Source organism: Apodemus sylvaticus, chromosome 10 (genome assembly GCF_947179515.1).
Source record: "Apodemus sylvaticus chromosome 10, mApoSyl1.1, whole genome shotgun sequence".
In the NCBI taxonomy this organism is placed as follows: Eukaryota; Metazoa; Chordata; class Mammalia; order Rodentia; family Muridae; genus Apodemus; species Apodemus sylvaticus.
Window position 1 is genome coordinate 29,091,658 of NC_067481.1, and position 24,949 is coordinate 29,116,606.

At 40.1% G+C, this 24,949-nt stretch overlaps 1 protein-coding gene across 4 annotated transcripts in view; it reads left to right on the forward strand.

The window, feature by feature from the left end:
* Positions 1 to 18,739, forward strand: part of Luc7l3 (LUC7 like 3 pre-mRNA splicing factor) — a 29,253-nt gene extending 10,514 nt beyond the window's left edge. Inside the window, exons 2-12 of one of the 4 annotated variants that reach the window (XM_052194501.1) lie at positions 1,431 to 1,497; positions 3,938 to 3,977; positions 6,122 to 6,266; positions 8,246 to 8,320; positions 9,849 to 9,953; positions 11,719 to 11,880; positions 12,460 to 12,743; positions 13,749 to 13,909; positions 16,529 to 16,669; positions 16,775 to 16,880; positions 18,229 to 18,739. In XM_052194501.1, coding sequence (XP_052050461.1) covers positions 1,431 to 1,497; positions 3,938 to 3,977; positions 6,122 to 6,266; positions 8,246 to 8,320; positions 9,849 to 9,953; positions 11,719 to 11,880; positions 12,460 to 12,743; positions 13,749 to 13,909; positions 16,529 to 16,669; positions 16,775 to 16,880; positions 18,229 to 18,277 — 1,335 coding nt within the window. In that variant the 3' untranslated portion in view covers positions 18,278 to 18,739. Of the gene's footprint in view, positions 1 to 1,430; positions 1,498 to 3,937; positions 3,978 to 6,121; positions 6,267 to 8,245; positions 8,321 to 9,848; positions 9,954 to 11,718; positions 11,881 to 12,459; positions 12,744 to 13,748; positions 13,910 to 15,415; positions 15,538 to 16,528; positions 16,723 to 16,774 lie in introns of those variants that run through there. The other 3 variants (XM_052194500.1, XM_052194502.1, XM_052194503.1) reach the window with 3 other exon arrangements.
* The last annotated feature ends 6,210 nt before the right edge of the window (positions 18,740 to 24,949 follow it).

Consider the following 24,949-nt stretch of genomic DNA (forward strand, 5'->3'; position numbering starts at 1 on the left):
CATTTAGACCTTGAGTTCCAAGTCCTAATCTGTAAATAGTTTAGTCTACTAAAAAGTTTGAACATGGATTGTTGAAAACTTGCTATATAGGGCACTAAAGTACTTCAAGAGGAAATTAAAAGTTAGGATGGAAAAGAAAAGGTTAGATAGAATGAGATCATTGCACATTAAAGATTTATTTACTTTATATGAGCACACTATAGCTGTCTTTAGACACACAAGAAGAAGGCATTGGATTACAGATGGTTGTGAGCCACCATGTGGTTGCTGGGAATTGAACTCAGGACCTCTGGAAGAACATTCAGTGCTCTTAACTTCTGAGTCATCTCTTGCTTCCCTCCTTAAGATTGTTTTGTTTGTTTGTTTGTTTTTGAGACAGGGTTTCTCTCTATAGCCCTGGCTGTCCTGGAACTCACTGTGTGGACCAGGCTGGCCTCGAACTCAGAAATCTGCCTGCCTCTGCCTCCCAAGTGCTAGGACTAAAGGCTGTGCCACCACTGCCTTGCAAGATTGATTTCTAATTGTGTGAATGGGAGCAATATGTGTATATGCAAACATGCTAGAGAAGAGTAAGGTAGTTGTGAGGCTCCCAACTTGGTTTCTGGAAACTGGGCAGGCCCTCTGCAAGAGCAGTACCATCTCTTAAGTGCTGCACTATCTCCAATCTCTATTAGAGGTTGTTTGTTTTTAGATAATAAAAATTGCCAGATGTGGAGGTTGGTGCATGCTTTTTAATCCCAGCACTCAGGAAGCAGAGGCAGACAGATTTCTTAATTTGAAGCCAGTCTGGTCTACTGAACAAGTTCCAGGACAGCCAGGGCTACAAAGAGAAACCCAGTTGTGGGGACTCCTCCCTTTACTCCTCCCTTTACTCCTTCCTTTGATTCCTTTTTAAATCGATTCTTCTGCCTCCTAAATGCCATGCCTAGCTCACAAGGTGGTGTTCACTGGGAAATGAATCAGATGTAATTAATATTTCTAGAAAGTTACTGATAATTCTGTAAGCTGTGTTAATTTTTTTTTAAATTTAAGAGTATAAAGGTCACAGTTTAGCAAATGAAGTTGTACTTAATCAAAAGATGAATATATCAACACATAAGAATATCATTTGGTGCTGGAGAGATGGCTCAGTAGTTAAGAGCACAGACTGTTTTTCCAGGGGTTCTGAGTTCAATTCCCAGCAACCACAAAGGAGCGCACAACCATGTGTAAAGGGTCTGATGCCCTCTTCTGGGGTGTCTGAAGACAGCTACATAGTCCTCACATACCTAAATTAAATGAATCTTTTTTTTTTTCTTTTCCTTTTTTTTATTTGATATACTCTTTATTTACATTTCATAAATGAATCTTTTAAAGAATTATTATTTTGCACCCCTTTGAATAGAATTTATAGAACTAAGTTAAGTACCTTTTTTCCCCTCTCTCAATAGGTTTGTAAATATTATCTCTGTGGTTTTTGTCCTGCGGAATTGTTCACAAATACCCGTTCTGATCTTGGTAAGTTATTTTTCTGTTTATCACACTTGAATTAAACTTCCTTCACCAGGCATAGTGACATGAGCCCATAATCTCAGCAGGAAGCAAAGAATCCTGAATTGAAGACTAGCCTAGGTTATATAGCAAGACATGTATACAAACAAAATTCAAACTTTCTTTGTAATCCTGAAGTTTTTTCCCTTCAAAACATATGCATAAGTAATTTCTTGGTTCAGTTATGAATATGTTAATAAATGTCAAGTCTTATTAGACACACTGGCATAATTAACTGTTCACATTTACACTTGTAAAATATTAAAGTGAAAATTACTCACTTTCTCTAATGTAGCCCAGGGTATCCCTAAACGTACTTATAGGGCCCAAGCTAGCCTTGAGACAGCAGTCCTCCTCCCTCTGTCTCTTGGATGCTAGGGTCATAGGTTTAAGCAGCCTTGCCTGACTAAATGAAAAATATGCTAAATGTGTGGAATAGGCAGTAACATCAGGTATCAGCACAATTGTTAACAGGTTGGAGAAACCTGCATTAAAAAGTCTTCAGAGGGGACTGAGAAAATAAGTGTTGGATCTTAGAGTCCTGGCTAAGCCAGGATTTGAGGCACCAGGATACCATAAAAGTCCAGGCTAAATCATGAGATTTAGAGATTTTAGAGTTTAGAAATTTTAAGCCTTGACACTATTAACATCTTGAAGCAGTATTCATCCTCTCCCCTGTATTTTTGAGGGTGTTGGCAACTTTCCTGTTTTTTAGCTGGTGCTTCCAGTAACATATACTACCATAGCAACCAAAACAGTCATCATACATTGACGAGTGTCTTCTGGGATCTAATAGGAGCACCCAATAAAGAACCACTAGTTTAGGTATTACATATTTTTTGCTGCTAACTTTTCTGCTCTAGTGCTCCAGAAAGGTAAGGTATGTTTGGTTTGGTTTTTGTTGTTGTTTTTGTTGTTGTTTTGTTGTTTTTGAGAAATTGACTAGGGAGACTCTCTGAAGCATAAAATATAAACATAAATTCTGAGTTGTTCTCTTATATTACTGAGTTGCTTTAGGGGGTTGTATTATGGCTAGAAGAGTCTGAATTTTGAAATTTTTAAGCACAGCACAGAGCAATTCTGAATAAAAATTAAGATTTTAAAAATGTTTTAAATGATTTCTTAATAGTAGTGTTCTCTTAATAAGCATCTGGAAAGGTATAGCTAGATATTTTCTCCAGTTACAGGGCAGCAGGTGAATACTTCAGAGAAATGATTTGTCTGCATCCTGAGCTCCTGAGAATCTCTTTAAAAATTAGTTGTTTTTTTGTTTTGGTAAAGGCTCTTGCTGACAAATCTTTGCCTATCCACTCTATAATTTTCTGTCAGAATTTGTAATTATTCTTTAAAAATTAGTTGCCAAGGCTGTAGAGATGGTTCAGTGTTTTAGAGCACCGTTGCAGAAGACTTGGTTCAGATCCTAGCATCCACATGGTAGCTCACAACCTTATGGGATTCTTCCAGTTTTGGAAATCAAATGTCCTTTTTTGGAGAACAGTCTTTAAAACATAAGTTGCTGGTCGGGGAACACTGACCAGACAGACATTTGAAGAATACCTTCAACTTAGATTAACAAAATGAGTAAGGGAAGAGGTGTTGATGGTAAGAAATGATGGGAAATACAGGAGAAATTTGTTTAGAATTGTTTAGAAATCTTACTAACTTTACTATCTTCTTTTTAAACTTAAGACAGGGTTTCCATGCATGTAGTAGTCCTAGCTGTTCTGGAACTTGCTATGTAGACTAGGCTAGCCACAAACTCAAAAGTTACTGAAACTCTGGAGTGCTGGGATTAAAGGTATGTTACCATACCCAGCCTAAATTTTTATTCCATATAATTAATAAAAACCAGCATAAAATTCTAAAATAATGGAGTTAAATTTCAGAAGAAATAGCTAAACCTTTTAAAAATGATTGCATGTAGTGTTGAGAATAGGACGTTTGTTTTACTTAACTTTATGTACAAGTATTTGAAGCTAATGTCACTGGTGGTTTCGATCAGCATTCAAGTTTTGTTTGGTACTAGTAAGGAACAGTTTTCTCTTTATCTTCACTTTTGTTCCCTGTCCCCTTTGTTGACTTTAGCGACTAAAGAGATCCATTTTCATCATGATTCAGTAGGATTAGTTTTGGAGTCTTCAGTCTACTCAAATAAAATGATCAAATCAAGGGACTTCAACCTTTTTTAAAAGGAAGACAGACAGACAAGCTTAGTGTGGTGGCCTACCTGCCTTTCTAAATTCCCTATCACTTAGGTAGCTGAGGAGGAAGGATCCTAAGCTCTAGACCAGTCTGGACTATAATAAGACGCTATTTCAGAACAAAACAAAAACAACAAAAAAACTTTATGATTCGAGAAGGGATTTTAATGTCACATAATGTATGCATGATCTTTTCTCTCTTTTAGGTCCGTGTGAAAAAATTCATGATGAAAATCTAAGAAAACAGTGAGTTGTATTATTTTCTTTTTGTTATTTCCCCCCATCTAGTTACTTGTTTAAAGAGACAAGCATTGAAGACATAATCGGAATTAATATAAAACAGCATTGCTTATAAATTTACTCACTAGCGCTTGGCCATGTAAGGTTTAATAGCTTCAATAATACTGGCTGCCATATGAATGCATACTATATGCTTTTTTAATATTTACTTCTCCCCTGTTTGCCCTTTATAAAGTTTATATTGTAATTGTTTTGTAACCTTGAGTCAAAAGACAACTTTGATAGTCTGTTCTTGCCTTCCCATCTTGTTTAAGATGGGGTCTCTTGTTCTCTACTGATTTCTCAGGCTAGCAGGCCCAAAAGCTTCTGGGGATTTTCCTGTCTTTGCCTCTCAATGTCACTATAAGAATACTGAGTTTACAAACCTGTACTGCTTTACCTGGCTTTATATGGATCCAGACTCAGATCCTCATGCATATACAGGAAACAAATTAATCCCCTGAGCCTTTCCTCCAGCTCCTGTGGAGTGAGGCTCTTTGAGCATGATGAGGATGCAGAGACCCAAAGTAGGCTTCTCCTCGGTCACTTTCCACTTCATTTATTGAGGCGAAGGCTCCTGTTTGCTAGTTCTGGTTAGTCTACTTAGCCAGCTTGCTCCAGGAGTCTCCTTCTCAGTCCCTCAAGCACCAGAAGTGACTAAAGTATCTGCACAGCTTATATGAGCTTCCATCTCAGTGCCTGTATGGCAAGCACTTTATCCATTGATCCACTTTTTCAGCCTCCAGCACCACCTTCATTTTTCTGTTTATGGTTTTTCTAGACACGGTTTCTCTGTATTCTTGGCTATCTTGGATATTTTCCTTTCCCTTTCCCCTTCCCTTTCCCCTTCTTCCCGTTCCTCCTCCCTCTCACTCTCCCTCCCTCCCTCCCTCCCTCCCTTCCTTCCTCTCCCTCCCTCCCTCCCTTCCTTTCCTTCCTTCCAGATAAGGTCTTACTGTGTAGCTCTGGCTGTCCTGGAACCACAGTTTAACCCAGGCTGGCTTTGAACTCGGAGATACTTGCTGGTGCTGGGATTAAAGGCATGAGCCACCAAGTTTGGCTTATTTTCTTATTAAAAATTTATTATTATTTGAAGTGTCTTCTTATGTAGCCTAGCTGGCCTGGAACTCACTATGTAAGCCAGCTAGCCTCAACTCACAGATATCCAACTGTCTCTAGTGCTATAATTAAAGAATATGCCGCCATGCCCAGCTACTTTTTATTTTCTCAATTATATTTTTTAAAGATTTATTTATTTATTATATATAGGTACACTGTTGCTGTCTTTAGACACACCAGAAGAGGGCATCAGATCCCATTACAGATGGTTGTGAGCCACCACGTGGTTGCTGGGAATTGAATTCAGGACCTCTGGAAGAACAGTCAGTACTCTTAACTGCTGAGCCTCCAATTACTCTCCAGCCTCTCAATTACATTTTATTTCATTAATTACATTTTTTTATTTAGCTAGTGTTACTATATGCTTGAGTGTACCATTGCCATGGTACATTTGTGGGGCTAAGAGGACAGCTTCTAAGCTTTACTTCTCTTGTATTGTGTGAGATCAAACTCAGGTTGTCAGGCTTAGCAGTGGGTATGTTTATGGAGTGAACTGTCTCACTGGTCCTGTCTCCTGTTTGATAGATATGATTAGTCCTGGATTCCAGAATATAGATGCAAAGTAGTAGTATAGCCATGGCTTAACTCTTGTGTTTAAAGCTTGAGTTTTTACTTAGGCCTGGTAATGCAGGCCTATAAAAAAACCACCTATTTGAGAAACTAAGACAGTAAGATCCACGTTCAGTCAAGGCCCGTCTGTGCACTTAATGGGAGCTTCATCCCAAAACAAAGGGCTGGGTGGTATAACCCAGTGAAAAAGCACTTTGCCAACATGTGACAGGCTGAGTTCAATGCATACATAGTACGACCAAAGTAAACAACCAACTGATTAGTAACCAAACTGCAGTACAGTATATAGTGCCTTTCCCTTTGATAGGATAACATCTAAAAATTTACTTCCTGTGATGGTTTACTCTTCAGGCTTTGAGATGGGGTGATAGAGAATATATGGCTTGTAATGTTTAAAAGTTCATTTATTTTCATTTTATCAGGTATGAGAAGAGTTCTCGTTTTATGAAAGTTGGCTATGAGAGAGATTTTTTGCGATACTTACAGAGTTTACTTGCCGAGGTAGAGCGTAGAATTAGACGAGGTCATGCTCGTTTGGCATTATCTCAAAATCAGCAATCTTCTGGGGTAAGTATGACATGAACTTAGACTTTGTAAAGAACTCTTGTTCTCTGTAGATCTGGGCATCTTGTATTATTTTAAACTTGTCTTCCATTCATTACTCTGACCTTTAAAATTACATAAAATTAAGAGAAGCCCCTTTTCTTTGTGTTCTGAAGTATAGGAAGCACCTTCCCCTCTTGAGCATTTGTTTGTTTGGTGCTGCTAGAGGACAAACCATGGACTTTGCACATGCTAGCAAGTGCACCACCACTACACTTCGTGTCAGTTCTCTCGCCACTGCTTCATCCTAGGAAGACCAGGATAGGTGGTCATCGTAGTAACTAACCTCAACCCGGAGACTTATTTTACCTCCACGATGCAATAGGATAAGCAAAGGGGCCAAGACTGTCTAAGGAAATTGATTTTCTGAGGAGAACGTGGGTAGAAAAAACTGATAACAGTGACCCTTGAAGGCAAGCAAGGAGCTAAGTAGCCAGCGTAATCCAAAGGGAGCTGCTCTGGGGTTGGGGTGCAGTGAGCAGAAGGACAGGAGGTTATTTGTTCAAACAGCCATGGCAAAACTAGGGTGCAGGTGAAAAGATCTTAAGTATATTTCTGAACGGCTCGCTCTGGCTTTAGAAGGGAGAATTGTCTGAAGCATGTACAGTGGAAGCAGCAAGTTATTTGGGGGCTGTATTATGGTTATGGTGGGCTGGGTGAAGATGGTTGAAAAGCCAACAGCTTTCTGGGGAGAGGATTTGGGTGAGCAGGGAGAGAAATTGAATCTTCCTGCATGGTTCTCCGTTTGAGTGTCCAGATGACTAACAGAATTCAATGTAGCTTGGAACTGGAAGAAATTCTGTTCAAGTTTCTATCTTAGAAATGTCAAATTTGAAATGCCTTAAATACCCAAGTAGAGACATTTAGTAGGAGGTGAGATGTGACATAAGCTTGCAGTTGCAAGTCAGGCATGAAACCAAAATCTGCCCACTGTATTACTTTTGAAAATTACTAACCTTGGCCTAGTGCCTTGGTTTTGTCTCTGTTAAATGGAAATAATAAAGTAGCTATCAGACAAATCAAGTTTTGTGACCAGTGGTAACACACATGGTTAAATGCCCCGCAGATGTTAGCTATTTGGGTTTGGAGCTCACAGAGGGGCTCAGAAATAGACATATAGGCCTTTCTCTTCTACCCACCCACTCCCAATAAAAACCAACCGCTGGGCTTCTTTGTAGTTCTTAGAGAATCTTCATTGGTAAATGATTTGGCTAGGAAGTTTTCTTACTCTCTTTTTTGAGATGGGTATTGCCCTGGCTAGCTGGAACTCAGCAATACTCTTGCTGAGTATCTTCCTAAACAGTGGAGTGGCAGGCCTTCGCTGCCATGCCCAGTTAAGAGTTTTCTCTTCAGATGTCAGTAACTATGTATGTAATTGGCTATCAAAGATCAAAGATAATTGGATTAGTATCAGGTAGTTAAGCACTATTATTTTCTGCCAAGACAGGGTCTCCTGTGGTAAAGACTGACCTTAAACTTGTGTAGATTAGGATGATCTTGAAATCTTACCTTATTTATGTTTTTTCCCCAGACAGGGTTTCTCTTTGTAGTCCTGTAACTCACTTTGTAGACCAGGCTGGCCTTGAACTCAGATCTACCTGCTTCTGCCTTCACTTTCCAAAGAGCTTTTAGACATGTACCATGATGTTAATTATTAACTAGAAACACTCTCCGGCATGGTGGCATAATTCCGTGTTCTTAAGCACTTGGAAGGTTAGGGCAGAGGATCTTTTTCTTTTCTTTTTTTTAAAGGGGGGGAAATAGTCATCTGTTTCCATCAGAACCTGAATATGTTATTACTTTAGGGGTGGTGCTTGGATCAAGCCCAAGGCCTATGCATATTACCACTATCTCCATCCCTGGACTCAAGAGTTTGAAATAGTTTTCTTTGGTATTTTACTTATCAGTCGCACAGTACTAACATACTTTATTGCTTTTAACAGGCTGCTGGTCCAACAGGCAAAAATGAAGAAAAAATTCAGGTTCTGACAGACAAAATTGATGTGCTTCTACAGCAGGTGAGAGTTGTTTGTAGAAGTGTGAGAAAATCTATGGAGCTAGGTGCTGTGACAAACATTTTTAATTCCAACATTGATGGAGATAATAGGGTCATGACCCTATCTTAAACAGAAATGACTGATGAATGATTAATAAGGTTAGAAAATAAATGTAAAAAGATTTTGATTGATTGTAAAGGAAATACAAACTGAAATCTCCTGGGGGAGATATTTAACAGTGTTTTATTGGCATCAATTAAAAAGGTTATGTAGCCAGGCATTATGGTACACACATCCTAGAACTCTGTAGGATTCCAGACCAGTCTGGTTTACAAACCAAGTTCCAAGATAGCAGCAAAAACCCAACTGTATAAAGTACTTGAGTGTTGTGAAGGATTTGGGCTCTTTAGAGATATCAGACATTGTTGATGGGTGTCTAAAATGATTCAGGCACAGGTGGTCTAGAAGAATTTAATCTGCTCTCTCTCCCTCTCTCCCTCTCTCCCTCTCTCCCTCTCTCCCTCTCTCTCTCTCTCTCTCTCTCTCTCTCTCTCTCTCTCTCTCTCTCTCTGTGTGTGTGTGTGTGTGTGTGTGTGTAGTTTGCTTCTTTCTTTTCTTTTTTGTTTTGTTTTTTTGGATTTGGTTTTTTTCCGAGACAGGGTTTTTCTGTGTAGCCCTGGCTGTCCTGGAATTCACTCTATAAACCAGGCTGGCCTCGAACTCAGAAATTCAACTGCCTCTCGAACTCAGAAATTCAACTGCCTCTGCCTCTGCCTCCCAGAGTGCTTGTAGTTTGCTTCTTAAAGAGTTAAGAAATGTACACGTTCCATTATGCAATACAGAAGTGTGTCCATACAACTTGGCACACCACTGTTCACAATTTTATATAAAATCACTTATACCCGCCACCACTACCACATTCAAGTGTTCATCAACAATTCTGTAAGAAAGTCAGACATGGTAGTTATAAACTCAGGATGAGTTCAAGGCAAGTTTTGGCTCTGGTGATTAGAAGGCCAGCAAAGGCTGCAGAGACAGAATGCTGTCTTAAGAAAACCAAAATTATGTATAGTGAAATAATACTCTGCAATGTAAAGGGACCTAACTATTTGCAGTAATATTGATAAATGTTTAAACCATCTGAGTGAAAGAAGCTAAACTGAGGAAAGGCTATAAAGCACATAATAATAACATTTATATAAAACTTGAAAACACAGTCTACTCTGTATTTCTGACAGACAGCACATTATTGATTCACTGCCTGCTGGGTTATATGTCTAAGATTGAGGTTGGAGGAGGTGCTAAGATGATTTGGGGTAGGGAAGGAGCATCTAACTGGTAATTATGGTTTCTGTGTATATGCTTGTGTCCATACTTAAAATCTTTGTGAACTTAAAATCTACATCATCTAAGCTATAAAATAAAAATCACAAGGGTCAAATGTTAGCAAGCAGAATGGCTCAAATCTACTGAACATAATGAAGCACGGTGGCTGTCAAATTCTTTGCTTGATCAGAAAGGAAACTTTGACTTTGTGTTTCTGTCTTAGATTGAAGAGTTAGGATCTGAAGGAAAGGTAGAAGAAGCCCAGGGAATGATGAAATTGGTTGAACAGTTAAAGGAAGAGAGAGAATTACTAAGATCTACAACCTCGGTAAGTTTTAACCTGTTATATTCTTAAGAAGCCTGTTATTTATTACATGGAATCTGTTCTTAGAGAATCTTGGCATACCTTTTTCTGTTGTTCAAAGTTTAGTCTTGATCAAGCATTTTCTAAATAGGTTATGCCCTGCCTTCCATCAAAGGTATTCTCAGACAACACAAAGATACAGAACAACAACCAAAACCCCCAAAATTAGCTTGCACTGGTGTGTTCCATGTTCCCCACCCCCACCAACACTCACCAGCACACATGCAGTGCTGAGTACCAAACAGGGTGCTGTGCTTGTCGGACAAGTACTCTTAATCTCTGAGCTCTTTCCCAGGCTAGTGATTTCACTCTGGAACCAAGCAGGAAATGTCTCAGTACCAGACACTAGCTGAGTACCTGCAGTTTATATGGAGATAGTGTTAGAGTTAACATGCTGGGAGCTTGTGTTTGCTCTGGCTTCCTTCTTCTCCTTTTCCCTTTCCCTTCTCATCCTGTGCGCACATACAGTCCCAGACACATGTATGTCAGATGTCACTCACGTCCCAGGTTTTGCCTGTGCTTCTGACTAACGTTAACAATTGAGAGCTTTCACAAACCCTCACCTCGGGTTCAATTCATTTGCTCCCGTACCTCACAGATCTCTGAAACACGTTTACCAGCTTATTATAAAGGATATTACAAAGGATGCAGATGAAGAAGAGATGCATAGGTATGGGAGAAGGGTTGCGAAGCTTCCATCTTCTCTTCAGGTTCACCACCTTCTAGGAACCTCCATGTATTCAGGTATCTGGAAGCTCTCGGGCCCTTTTCTGGGTCAAATTGGAGACTTAATTCTATAAGCATTATGGAAACATGGACAGCTGGGTAGAAATGTGAGCAGACAAAACGAATAGGATACAGTGCAGTAGACCAAGTGGGGACCCAGCCACCTGCCTGCCCAGATCTTTTTATGACACCCCCACCCCACCCCACCCCAGAATCTTTACCATGTCTGTTGTGCAGAATCCCTTTAACATAGGGACCTTGTGATCAGACAAGTCGATCAGTAAATTTCTTGGTCTGCTCCAAGTCACCAAGGTGAAGGAAGGTTAGAAACTAAGGAGCAATGGATAGAAATAATTACTGCATGTTACCTCACTACAAACAGGCTGCATTCTATAATTTTTACATTTATTTATTCAATGTCTATGTGTAGTCCTGTCACAGCATGTATGTTGAGATGAGGACGACTTGAAGCCTTAGTTCTCTCCTTCCATGTGAATGTTTTGTGTCATCTAGCATCGTGGCAAGAACCTATACTTGCTGAGCCTTGCCTTAAATTGTAAATGCCTATGTGAGCTTGAGATATATATATATAAAAAAATTTTCCCCATTTACTCTGTACTTTTGTTGTTGTTGTTTTTTGTTTTTTCGGGACAGGGTTTCTCTGTGTAGCCCTGACTGTCCTGGAACTCTGTAGACCAGGCTGGCCTCGAACTCAGAAATCCACCTGCCTCTGCTTCCCAAGTGCTGGGATTAAAGGCATGCGCCATCACTGCCCTACTCGTACTTCTATTACGTTAACTTTCTGAAAGTTTACCTTTTTCAAGGTGATTTGGTGCTTAGCAGTTAGGTCAGGTTGGCTGCTCTTTTCCCGCCTTTCCTTTCAAACTTGAACAGTTGGTGTTCATTTATGGCTGGAGAGATGGAAGGTAGATGCCAAGTTCCATTTGGAGCTTGTTTATTTTCTCTTCCTCAGAGACTCATAGCAACTGGCTTCTCATTTCAGACTATAGAAAGTTTTGCTGCCCAAGAAAAACAGATGGAAGTTTGTGAAGTGTGTGGAGCCTTTTTGATAGTAGGAGATGCCCAGTCCCGGGTAGATGACCATCTGATGGGAAAGCAACACATGGGCTATGCCAAAATTAAAGCCACTGTGGAAGAATTAAAAGTAAGTTTTTCATAAGCATCCATATATATTCACACGCACATAATGTGTAATTTCTAATAACTAATACTAAAAATGCTGTATTTTATATAGCTAAAATTTGTTCAAAAACCAGAAACCTCAAGTGGCATTTTGTTGATGTTTGTATTTCAAGCAGTGATGTGTTCAGACTGTAGCTCGCTCGTTTAGAACCCAGCTCTAGGTTTGATCTCTAGTGCTGAAAGTACAAAGAAGGAATGCAGTGATGATTCCTGGGACAATTTGTTATTTACCAAGATTTCAAAGTATTTTATTAACTTCGTTTTCAAATACCAGAAATTGAAACTTAAAGGATTATTCAAATGATGGTCTTGTATCTGTATACATGGTGCCATGGTTTCTGCATTCCCCCAGGATATGGCGCCATAAACAAGTTAGTCCGTAGAGTGCTTGAAAATGTCTTAAAATCTATAAAATTATCTCGAGCTAGGGAGGTGGCTTAATGAGAAGATTAATTAATGTAATGAGACTTGCCTAGGATTCTCAAGGCCTTCTGGCTGATCCAGGACTACAACAATTAAAAATCCAATTTGATTGCCTTAGGAAAAGTTAAGAAAAAGAACAGAGGAACCTGATCGGGATGAACGTCTCAAAAAAGAGAAGCAAGAAAGAGAGGAAAGAGAAAAAGAGCGAGAGAGAGAAAGGGAAGAACGGGAAAGGAAAAGACGAAGAGAGGAGGAGGAAAGAGAAAAAGAAAGAGCTCGTGACAGAGAAAGGAGAAAGAGAAGTCGTTCACGGAGTAGACACTCAAGCCGAACTTCTGACCGGAGATGCAGCAGGTCTCGGGACCACAAGAGATCACGGAGTAGAGACAGAAGGCGGAGCAGGTATGCAAATCTGCTGACTTTGTGTGGTTCATGATAACACTGTAGTGCTTAATTATGAGCAAAAAATAGTAAATGGCTTTATATCATGGTGGGGCTCTCATGTAATGTTATAATTGAAACTGTTGTAAGTTGAAGAAAATGCATTGTTGTTGAGTGAATCTCATAGCACAGATGGTGACTTCTCCTTATTGAACACATAGCTGATGGAGAACTGTGAATGATTGTTGCCACCCAGAATCAGGATGTATGTAGAGCATGCATTGCTAGTCTAAGTAGTGATTAAAATCCTAAATTTGAAATAAAGTGATTGATGGATGTATATCACCTTTGTTGTATCATAAAATCAGATTATTTTGTTGAACCATTAATAAAAGACTCTGCATGTTTATGTGCTAGATAGATTTGTAAGTGTTGAAAGGTGAGCTTCCATCTTCACGGACTCTTCTTCCATTTTGGGTTTGAGGTAATCTTTCCAGGGACTCAGTCTACCAGATAGTATATCTCTCTTGTCTTGTCTTGTCTTGTCTTGTCGGGTATTGACTTGTTTTATTTCAAAACAGAGTATTTCCGTATCTGTGACTGGCCTGGAGTTTGCTGTGTAAGATCAGGCTGGTCTCAAACTCACTGGGATCTGCCTGCCTCTGCTTCCAGATTGCTGGGATTAGCAGCAAGATTTTCAATAATTTCATCCTTGAGATATCTAATGTAAAGTGCTTTGCTATTTTTTCTTTTTAAATTATTCCAGACAGGGACTCTGTGTCCTTGGAGATATCCTTGGAACTCACTCTGTAGACCAGGCTGGCCTGGAACTCAGAAATCCACCTGCCTCTGCCTCCTAGAGTGCTGGGATTACAGGCGTACACCACCACCGCCCGACTGCCTGTTTGTTTAAGGAAATTTTTCACTTAAATTTTTTAAATTATTATTGAATAGTAATATATGTGATTCTCTGAACCCTTTTAGTAATATCAGCTGAAATGTTTTCTTTTTCTTTAAATTATTAAGAAGTAGAGATCGGCGAAGAAGCAGAAGCCATGACAGATCAGAAAGAAAACATAGATCTCGAAGTCGGGATCGAAGACGGTCAAAAAGCCGAGATCGAAAGTCATATAAACACAGGAGCAAAAGTCGGGACAGAGAACAAGATAGAAAGTCCAAGGAGAAAGGTTGGTTTATTCTGAGAGGTGCTGGCAATAGCGCGGATCCCTACCTGCTGTGCTCCAGGACAGAGCTCAGTTTTAAGCTCTCTTTCTTTCTCTTCCTGCTCTGATGTGTGAAAGTAGAAGCTGGCCTTATTATTCAGTTGGTAACCTGTAGGGTTTTTGTATAGACTCTTCTGAGTTTGTGTTACCTTTGAGGATGATTAACTTTTATTTGGCTACATTTATTTTAAGCTGCAATATTCCATAATGTCTCCCAAAATGCATGCACATCATTTGTTGTTCCTACTGTGCAGCAGTCATTAACTCAGGAGCTAGCTTCTGTGTTCCCAGAAGGTGGACACCCCACTGTGTCTTAGCAGTGTTTGTGTTGTATCCTCATGCTGTTCCTGTCTGCTTTCTTCCGGGGTCTGTAGCTCTCAGTAGCTGTTGCGTTATTGTGTTAGTGGTATTAATGGACTGTAAAGTTGGCCCTTGGCCTATTTTCATAAAATTATCTCTTTTAGCCTTTATTGGAGGATGATGTTTTTAATCATCAAGGTCTCCTTTTAAAACTTAATTTTAATTTGGCATCTTTGGTTTTTCTATTATTTGGGCTGTTTTGCTTTGTATGGTTTTAAGAATGAGAGGAAGGGCCTGGTCTCCATTCCTGGATCCATCCTGTCCTTTCTCCACGTCTGTCCTTGGCTGCTGGGTCACAGCTGCTTCACTTCACTCACCAGTGGGCTTTCCTGGGCTGAGTGGGGAGATGGGCCCTTTTTTTATTTTGGCCTCTGCTTATTATAATTCAGACATTGTTTCTGTGATTTAAAATGCAGTTGTTGTTAAAGGGCTAATGCTTTTATTTGAGAAGTCTCTTGTACTATGTTTTGTTTAGAAAGGCTTTGGTCTATTTTAAGTGAGATAAGTTTTGAAGAGTCACTCTTGTATCAGATCAAATCAATCACCCATGTTTTGTGAGGCTTTTGATTACTTATTTCTATTTTATTGTTCTTTTCCAGTCTTGCCACTTAAATAGACACATTTGTATAAGTTTGTGTTGAAGCAAAAATGGTGTCCTGAATTACTGACTTGTGACAAGATGAATTTAGTAAAACTCTGAAATTTCCTGGTGAGACTAGGGAAAAGACTGGATACTGAAAAAACTTAGCAGGCCTCTTTTGGTTGGGCATGCCATTATAGCATTAACTTAAATTTTAGAATGACTTCTAGAAGTGATGAGTATTGGCTAATGGAAGTTGTAGTAGACACTTTGATTATACAAATGATAGCATCCAGGCCTGTGAGCGTCAGGCATCTGTACTAACAAACATTTAATAATGGCAGATGAATAAGACTGTTCACTGCTCCAGGGGATTTAACAGAAGCACCTAACAGAATTCCACAGAGGGGAAGTAATCTTCTACCCATAGCTATCTATACTCTGTTCAGAGTTTCTGTTTAATCCATAACTCTAAAATCCAGCACACATGGATATCCGTAGGACTATTAAGATCTACCATATTTACATAGGCCAGAAGATAAGATTTTTGGACTACTAGTCCTCTACGGAGCAACAAGACGACTCTTCCTCATTGAAGCTACCTGTGCACCGGAGAAGCCCATAAGGCTCAAAGGGAGGACTTTCCCACAAGGTCAGTTAGAGCCTAGTCTCCACAGGTGGACAGACAGATGTGAAGCAAGTCTTACGGTTAACCGCTTAGACATTGCTCTGCTTGTTTTACAAATGCTGGACCTGATGCACACTCCATTATGTAAGATGCAGGTTTATAGCACTGCGTTTGCACTCAGATCTTCTTCCAGGTGTGTGGGATTGTCTGTAAGGGCTGTCCATGAAGAGTGCCTCTCTCCAGACAGCTTCCCTTCATGACCTGCTTTGCCAGACTAGTTAGTTATTCTTAGTTTTAAGGGGGGAAAATAGCTTTTATGGAAGGTGTGTTTAATATTTTCTGCAGAATCCTTTTTTAGAGGGACGTGTACATCTGGAAGGCAGATAAACACTTCTCCTCAAGTGGACTTTTTTTTAACTTTCTAATGCAACTATAGGGAAAGCTGGAAACTGCTTTTTTCTTTCTTTTCTTTCTTCCCCAAACTGAGCTTTAATTTTTCCTTTAGGAAAAAAAAGCCTCTTACATTTCATTACAGAAAACAGAAATTTGGGTTCTTGGATTATTTTTGAAGATCCCATTTTCTTATTAGATGTGCCCCCTCTTGGATATTTAAATATACATAAACATTCTTTTAATAAATGTGTCATTTAAATGTGAAATTTCTTTCTGGGTGCCATTTTGCCTTTGCAGCTTAATTAACCCATGTTAATAGCTGTGTGTATTTATTGTCTTTTGTACCTTTCTTGTTGCCTTTAGATGGTTTTTATCTAGAATGAAATTTACTGAAGTTATTAAATTATAAGGTGACTTGATCACGTTTGAGGGACTTTCTGTTTCTTTTGGTCCTCTTGCTCTTTCCCTCTGCAATCTACAGCTGACGGCACTGGGCTCTGCAGACCGGTTCTCACGGGCCCTGGGAAATGGTTCTGTGCTTTCAATGTTTCCCGTTTTAAATAGTGATGGATTTGTTGTATTTCACTCTAAATTCCATGGTCAATGTCTTCTTTTATGGCAGAAAAGAAGGGATCTGATGATAAAAAGAGTAGTGTGAAGTCCAGTAGTCGAGAAAAACAGAGTGAAGACACAAACCCTGAATCGAAGGAAAGTGACACTAAGAATGAGGTCAATGGGACCAGTGAAGACATTAAATCTGAAGGTGACACTCAGTCCAATTAAAACTGATCTGATAAGACCTCAGATCAGACAGAGGTAAGTGTATTGTTTCTCACTTTGATTAGGGCTTTTTGTTACTGTTTGACAGTGCAGCGTAAGTATGCACAGATGAAGATGGAGCTAAGCCGAGTAAGAAGACATACAAAAGCCTCTTCTGAAGGAAAAGACAGTGTAGTCCTGCAAAACATTTTGAGGTACATTGTTTTGTCTCAGCTATTTTGTAGCAGACTTCGTGCCCCCATTAGTGTGCCTCTTTGGAAATTACTGTCCACGTATGTAATATAGTCGCCATTGAAAAGTTAATTATCCTTTTTTTAGGGATTTCGCTGTCATTTCTTTCTTTTTCTTTTTTTTTTTTTTTTAATAAAAAGGTTGAACTGTTTTTTTTTTCTTTTTGGTATTAAGTCCATCTTGTGTTGGTACATTGGCAGAAACATATGCTTTAAAACTTAACTATTTCTGAGGCACATGTTGGACTACTTTGTTTTAATTAAACTGCTAGTATTTATTTGTCCAGGATGTTTCTAGTTTTTTGCTTTATTGCCTTGCATTCTAATGCAGTTTGTTCTGTAACTCGAGAGCCAGTAGCATTGGATTGATGGAAGTGTAGGGTTTATGAATTATTGCAGCTGACTACCATACCTCACACAGCGTTGGTGTTGTGAGCGGCCCATGAAAAGCCAAATTAGAAATCAAGGATTCAGTCAAACTAAGCAGGTATTCATGCCAGGTACTCCTTTCTCTACCCACATCGTGTTTGAATGCTATTGCCTGTGACCTTTACGCTTAACTGTTGTGTATCCTTTTTGTTCTATACAAGAAGCACAGAGGGGTTTTTTGTGTATTGCGTGAAATCTTACAAATCCTATGTTAACAGAATGGAATTTTTTTTCAACTGTATGTAGGGATGCAGTGATGCCCAGAATTAGATATCTTTAAAGAATTTTAAATACAATAAACACTTCATATTACCCGCCTTGTTACATTCAGTGCAGTTCTCAAGTCTTTAAGAGGTATGTGTTTAATGTTTCCTACTGTGTAGGAGAATTTGCAGTCAGCCATAGTACAGAGGAATAATCACTGGCTGAGACATTCATTGAAAACAGCAGCATCTAGCAAGGACAGACACTTGGATCAGTGACACAAAGAACTGATTGATTATCGGATGAGGTTGGGTTCTTAAAGAACTGTTGAAAGCTAGGTTTTATAGGTGTTCTTAAAACCTCTAACTTCAGTCTTCGGGCTAGTGGTGTGGGATGAAATATTCCTAATGAAAGGAAGTACCAATTAGTTGATTTACTGGTGGCGCTCCTGTTTTAGAAAGGCAGTGTAGTTATGACTGTGAACGGTTCACACAGAGGCAGCACTCACAGGCACATGGCTCTTGAGAGCCACACCTATGCCTTGATGTGAAAACAGTACAGACATTTACATACATGTGTATCATGGTTAGCAATTAGCAACCGGGCCAACACTTAGTCATAAAATTTTACCTTGTATATGCTGTCTAATTATCAATTTTCCCCAAATTTTGCATTGTAGGACTACTGTTGAAGAGTTTTTGAAGAATACTGAAAACGGAATAAAGTGAAGATCAACATTAAAATGAGGTGAAAGAAAGCTATAGTGGCGTAGAAAAAGTATAAAGCTCAGTTAGTTATTTGGTTTTTTTTATTATTATTAAAAATTAATTCAGGACTGTTGTGACCTACCAGATTTCAGAACATGTGTTAATAGCACATATGCCACTTTGAAAACTTAGGTCCTGTATCATATTTTTTCTTTAAGACTTTCTAAGAAATATTACCTAAACATGTGGCTTGCTCAGTGTTTACTTGCAAGTTTTCAGTCTTGGACTTTGAAAACAGGATTAAACTTAGTATTCATGTGAAGCAGACTGGGATTCCATTTTTACACTTCTGCTACACTTAGCCTTTGGATTTAGAAGTGAAAATAAAGTATCTCTGACTTTCTGTTACAAAGTTGATTGTCTGTGTCATTGAAAGGCTTTAGTGTTGCTCTTTTTCTAATAAAGTGACCGACTCCAACTGCTCCCTTGTTTTTAAATACAGGTACACTAGTAATGCAGGTGTAGTGAACACTTTCCCTAGCCTGTCCTGTTGAAGGATACTTTTTTATACAGCTTCCTGTTTGATGTTTTAATGGTGCTTCAATCTTGGCTGGTTATGAATAAATTTGGATTTCCTTTTGATAGCAAAGGTGTACAGTGAACTGGAATATATTTTTACACCCATGAGGTTTCTTTAGTAGTAAAAGGTTCTAAATAACCTCACAGTGTCTTCCTCTGGCAACCTATGAAAAGGATTTCGGCAGACATGCAGAAACTTCCAGCTGTTTTCTTCTTTTCCTTTAAATCCTATACCAGTAATTTCTTTTAACCCAGTCTTATTTGGTTATAAATGTATATATTTCTGTGTTTGTAGTATGTAGTGTATATAATAAGGGTATTTGAGAAATAAAGCAGGTATTTCACATGGAAGTAGCAGCATGTTTATATCTAGCCCCATCGACTGATTAAAGGATTATCCCTGGCCACAAATGGTTATATATCATAGCAGTTCCTTGTGACGTAGTTTTTCAATACTGCCATCAGTTTATAGGTGAAGAAACTGAGCAAGTGGCTTATCTAGGAAATGGCCTCGTGTCGATCATTGTGAGGGCACAGAGCCTGGGTCTCTCTGCTCTCTCTGTTCTAACTGTAGTGCTGCTGTGCTCCTTCTAGTGTGTGTTAGGGGTCATCACAGAATTTGTTAAATAAAATACTCTCTACTAAACGAATCATGAAGCCATCACTTTTAGAAGCACTGTATGAGAACATGTCATTGGGGAAAGAGCCTGTCTGGCTTCCCCGGCTTATCTAGAGATGCAGCAGTAGGTGGGGAAACTGTCTCTGAAGATGTGAGAGATGAGGCAGGCAAACATGACGTTAATTGTTAGCAACAGTCTGGCAAGCACCAAGTCATCCAGCTCTAAGCTCTGCTCTGTTGCTGATGACATTGTTGTATTATGAATGAAACATAAGCCGGGCGGTGGTGGTGCACGCCTGTAATCCCAGCACTTGGGAGGCAGAGGCAGGCAGATTAAAGAAGTCTGTTCAAGTAGTAAAATACCAGACTGCTTGCTTCTGCCTCCTCTAGACTCTGACAGTGGATATAAATGAGGTGCAGCAAATTGGGCTCCTGTGAAAAGGCATCTTCTGGACATTTAGATGCAGATAAAAGATTCGAGAGACTTTGCTCCTTAGGGTATCCAGTATAGAGGCTAGGAAACGTACTATGAGAAATGCATTTCTGTTCTGTAGACCAAATAGCTGACTCTGTCATTTGGAGAGAGAGAGAGTGAGTGAGAGAGAGAGTGAGTGAGTGTCTATGTGTCACATCTTTTTGGAGAGCCAGTCTTAATTTTGAAATCAGGGCAAGCAGTTAGTTGATCTTTTTAAAAATGCCTTTTGGGAACTTTTTTACTACATGAAAGTATGACAGTATAATCAATCTCTGTTAACTTATCTCCAGTAATACTCATAGCTATAGCTAGTCTCATGTGTGTGCATGTATTCAGCGTGTATTGGGAGGGGGCTTGCACGGGTGTATTTTATGTGTGTGCATGTGTACTCTTAATGTATTCTCAAGCAGGTCTCAGTTATGCTATATAACCTATGTCTGAAAGAGGGGTTCCCTTTGTAAAATCTGAGCTTTTACTCAGTAATTCTCAGACTGATAGCTCTTTACTTTGTATCTCTCAAGAGGGTGGAGACTTGGAGCCTGCTCTTAGGCCTCTCCTATAGAGTGTAGACTGACTAGACAGGCAGCCTCTGCAGCAGACTCCAGCTATACCTCAGTTAGATTTGAAACCACGTGTCCCTAATTTCTTCTATAGCAGTTCTCACCTTGACTGCAGGCGTATCATAGAAGATCAGAGGCCATTCCAAGGTCTAAGGACACGCACCCTCATACTCTTTGAGCTGAACCACCAAATTAAAGTCTTTAGGGCTGTACAATCAGAAGGCTTTGACTCCCCATCTAGTGGTGGATAGATGCATTGTTGATATGTGGTCTGAGTATGCTGTCGATGCCGGCTACTGAGGGGACACTTCATTCAGGGTTGGCTTGTGAGCTTCGTTCTGACTGGTTTCTGTTTATTTGTGAAGGAACCCTCCTGGATGGCTTTGCATTTTAACTTGTTTGATAACTGCAATTGTAATGCTTGTTCTTGGTTTAAAAGCAACAGCAACGTATTCAGCCATCTGTCTTCCCTTACCCCTCCCTGACTGCTCCTTTCTAGATCCAGGATCAAGATCCTGATGTTGTCTGTTCCTTCCAAGTACTAGGGAAGGGGGCAGGAAGTGGGAGGTGAGAATAAAATATATGTAGATGTCTTTTTATATATGATGGTGTCCATCATATATGTTCTGAATTTGCCATTTTCAGTTACCATATTTGGAAACATTTATCTTGAGATACAGGACACAGCACTTTGAAGTTGTACGTGTTGCTTTTAAAAAGTGCGGTTCAAGTAAGCTGAAACAGGGTAAATGGCATTTTCATTGTGTCAGAATGATGGATTTTCTTTTTAAATGCATTTCCCAAGTTTCACAGTTGATCTATTTCTTTCCCTCAGCCATCTCAAGTAGATCAGTTTTCTGTCAACAGGTTTGTTTAGGAGCAACTTTGGAAACGGTTCAGCACAGTTAAGTGTCAGCCCTAGGTACATACTTGAAAAACTCTTACATGTTGCCAGGAGAATGATGAACAAATATCTTAATGTCATCTTGTGTAATGAAGAAAAGAAAACCCAAACCAACAAAACCCTGGGAGGATCCCATCAGCATTTGTGTGGATAACTAGCTTGACCTGTCCCCACCATGGAATTCCACGGGCGTGAAGATGAATGAACTTCAGCTCCACATCTGACCATGGATGACGCACGACTCAATAATGTCCCCAAAAATCAAGCCACAGAAGAATTTATCCATTATGATTCATTTTGGTAAAGGTCAAAACAGGCTGTAAAAAATACACGGTGAAACAAACAGTTGACATAACAGATCACGCTTAGCGGCTGTTTTGAGAACGACCTTGGAGGGCAAAGGGGTTTTCAGAGGAATGGCCACCGCTCTTTCTCTAACTGGATGGGCTTTTTTCTTTTTGAACTGTATGTTTGTGTTCTTTTGTGTATATGCTATTTCTTAATAAAAGTTTTTTAAGTGGGATGAGGTCTTGGTGTAGGTAGTGACTGATAAACATGCTGGCATGTATCAATACATACAGATTTTAAAAGTACACTTTCTCCTTTTAGTCTTGATGGTCTCACTGTATAGCCCAGCCTAGTCTGGAACTTGGGAATCTTACCATCATTGCTTGGGTTATGAGTATATTACCATACTTGGCCAGACTTAGAATCCTGAACACTATATAGACAAGGCATACACATGTGGTATCTTTTCCGTTTAGATGGCAGGTAGGGAATGGGTACTTATATGCAGCTTTCCAAGGAAAGGTTAACAAAAACATCTATTCTTTTTGAAAAGTGATTAGGACTTGAAAAGCCCCAGCAGATGTGTGGGGTTCACATATGCAAGCGTTAGTTACTGTAGTGTCTTTCCCCCCACACCCTGCTCAGTGAGGCTCAGTCCCTTCAAGGGGAGCTAGGGATGAGCTCAGCACACATGCAGGCACAGGTCTTGATACTGGGTTTGGTCCATAAAGAGAAGAGGTACAGCTCCCTCCCCCGTTGCCTGCTGCCCTCTTCTCAGTACAACATTGCAGCTGTTGCTGCACCAGGATGCCTGCCAGTAGCTCAGTACCAAGGGAAGTGCATTACTCCAGTCTCAGTTGTCAGTAAGCAAGTAGTGAGCAGCTAGCAATCCGAAGTGCCAACTTTATTCTAACTGGGGCATCTTAGTCTAACATTGATCGTGCTGCCTGGTTCATTTCACTTAAGGCAGTCTGGGAATTGTTTAATGGACTTGTTCCCTGTGCAGAGATTGTATGTACATTTAAGATATGAATTAAGCCTAATTGTGCATCCTCTAGAACCCCCAGGTTTTGTCTTAAGACAAAAAAAAAGGGTCTGTGCATCTGTAATCCCAGTGTGTGGGAGGTTGGGGTCATTCCCCCTACTACACAGAAAGTCTAAGCCCTCTGAGCTAAGAGATCCTCAGCCCCAGCCCACCTCCCCATCCCGTTCTGGTTTGGAGTATGCGTATTAGAGCAGGTAAGAACTTGCTCCTTAGCTTTATGATGGGATTACTGTTTGCACTGTAACTAGGCACTGGATAGCACCTAGATTCTGCCATTAGGACAGAGGCTAACGTTAGCCTCTTGACTAATTTGTTTTTCAGTTAGAATTGACTAATTGAAAACAATCTTCAGCATTTTACAAATAATGATTTCTAGCTATTAATTAACCTAAGCAACCTTGAGCTCCTGCCTACATTTTCCTATTGAAAGTGAAACCCAAGGGAGTTTCACTTGAGGATCCATCCTGCCCAGTCACAATCAGCTGTTGAGCCACTGTTTAAAGGCCCTCCCAACAGTAGTTGGGTATGGGTAATGCCTACTGTGAGTCCTGGACCGTCTCTCTAATCTCAGTGGCTAGGAATGCAGATAGAGAGCCTTGGTCTATGAGGGGCCCCCACTTCATAGGGCTCAGAGAGGACCCTAGTCAGGGAGCAGTGGCTATGTAAAGAATGGTGCAAGTGCTTCTAAAGTGACAGTTCTTAATATCTACCCAAAGTGGGCTCAAGAAGAGCAGCTTGGAATGTGACTGCCAGCCTTTGAGTTAAGCTAGCAAAGCTGCCACTCACAGCAGTGACAGGAGCTGTTTTCACAAGTTGTCTCAGTCTGGAGGAGTTAATTTACTCAGCTCATAAGTCATTACAGTGTATAGGTAAGTGGTGAAGCTGGCCATATGTAGCTCAGTCAGGTGTCAGCATTGGGGTACAGCACTTCAAAATAAACCTGGCCTCTTGTGGGTGCCATAGCTGTGCTTGCTTGTCAAACAGTTCCTACTAAGAAGTTGTAGATTAAATTTTCCAAAGTTCATTGTGGTTAACCAAATTGTCACATGGGCCTAGCCTCATTATTGACAAAAATTATTCCAGACCCTTCTGGAGCTAGTAAGTCATTTTTGCAGCATTACAATTGTAGCACGATGTCTGTGTATGAAATAATGTGTGTTGGGTCCACTCAGGGTCTCCACTCTTCACCAAGAGTTCTATCTCCAGGAAGTCCTGGAGTCTTTGAATGTCTTTGTCCTACATGATAGGAAAGATGGAGTGATTTAAAAATACTTTGAGATAAAATAACCATTTTAAAGATTGTTGACATCAGTTATTACAGCAAAGATGGTCCTAAGAATTGAGCGGCTTGAGGCTTTTGTAGATGCACTGTGAGCTGAGACTTCAGAGCGCTGCACAGTCTGACTGAGGTAGGGGTGTGTGTGTGTGTGTGTACAGGTACCTATTGCCTAGAATGGCAGGCATGCACACCACATGTAGTGTCTTCCTTTCTCAGGACTGGGGATTAAATACATGAACGGCAAGTGTACCCTGAGTGATATTTTTAGCACTTAGAGAAATGCAGTGGTGGCACACACCTTTAATCCCAGCACTTGGGAGGGAGAGGCAGAAAATCACCCATACATACGAAAGGAAAACATACGGTGGATATTTTAAGGCATGGGCAGTGTAGCAGTTGGGATACTTAGTTGGCCGCCTCAAAAGTTACTGTGAAATATGTATTACTGGGCCAAGTGCCAATCACTTGGTCTGATTCTTACAGCATCCCTTAAGAGCTGATGATTCAATATTTTGTGGGACTATGGCCCTGAATGTGAGTCTTGACAGTTTACTATCTCAAGAACTATGGACTAAAGTGAGGCTGGGTGAGCCACCGGTGAGCAGTTACAACACGGTCCAAGAGCCTAGGCCTTCCCTGGACTGCTGGGTCGGGTTCGCCATCGTGGGGCGTGGTCGGCAATTGTGGGTTCATGCCTTGATGACTTTGACCTGGGAGAGAGTTAGGAAAGATGGTCTGAGAGCAGTGGCTCCAGTGCGGGGCAGTTCAGATGAGCGCTTCCTCCGCCTCTACCCAAACCTATTCTCCCTTCACGGGTAGGCCAGGAAAAGGGCTAGTTTTAATCTTTAAAATAATAATAATAATAATTAAAATAAATTTATTTCCTGGTGGGGGCATGCCATGGTGCTTCTGTGAAACCTTTTAAGTAGACTCTGAGGATTGGA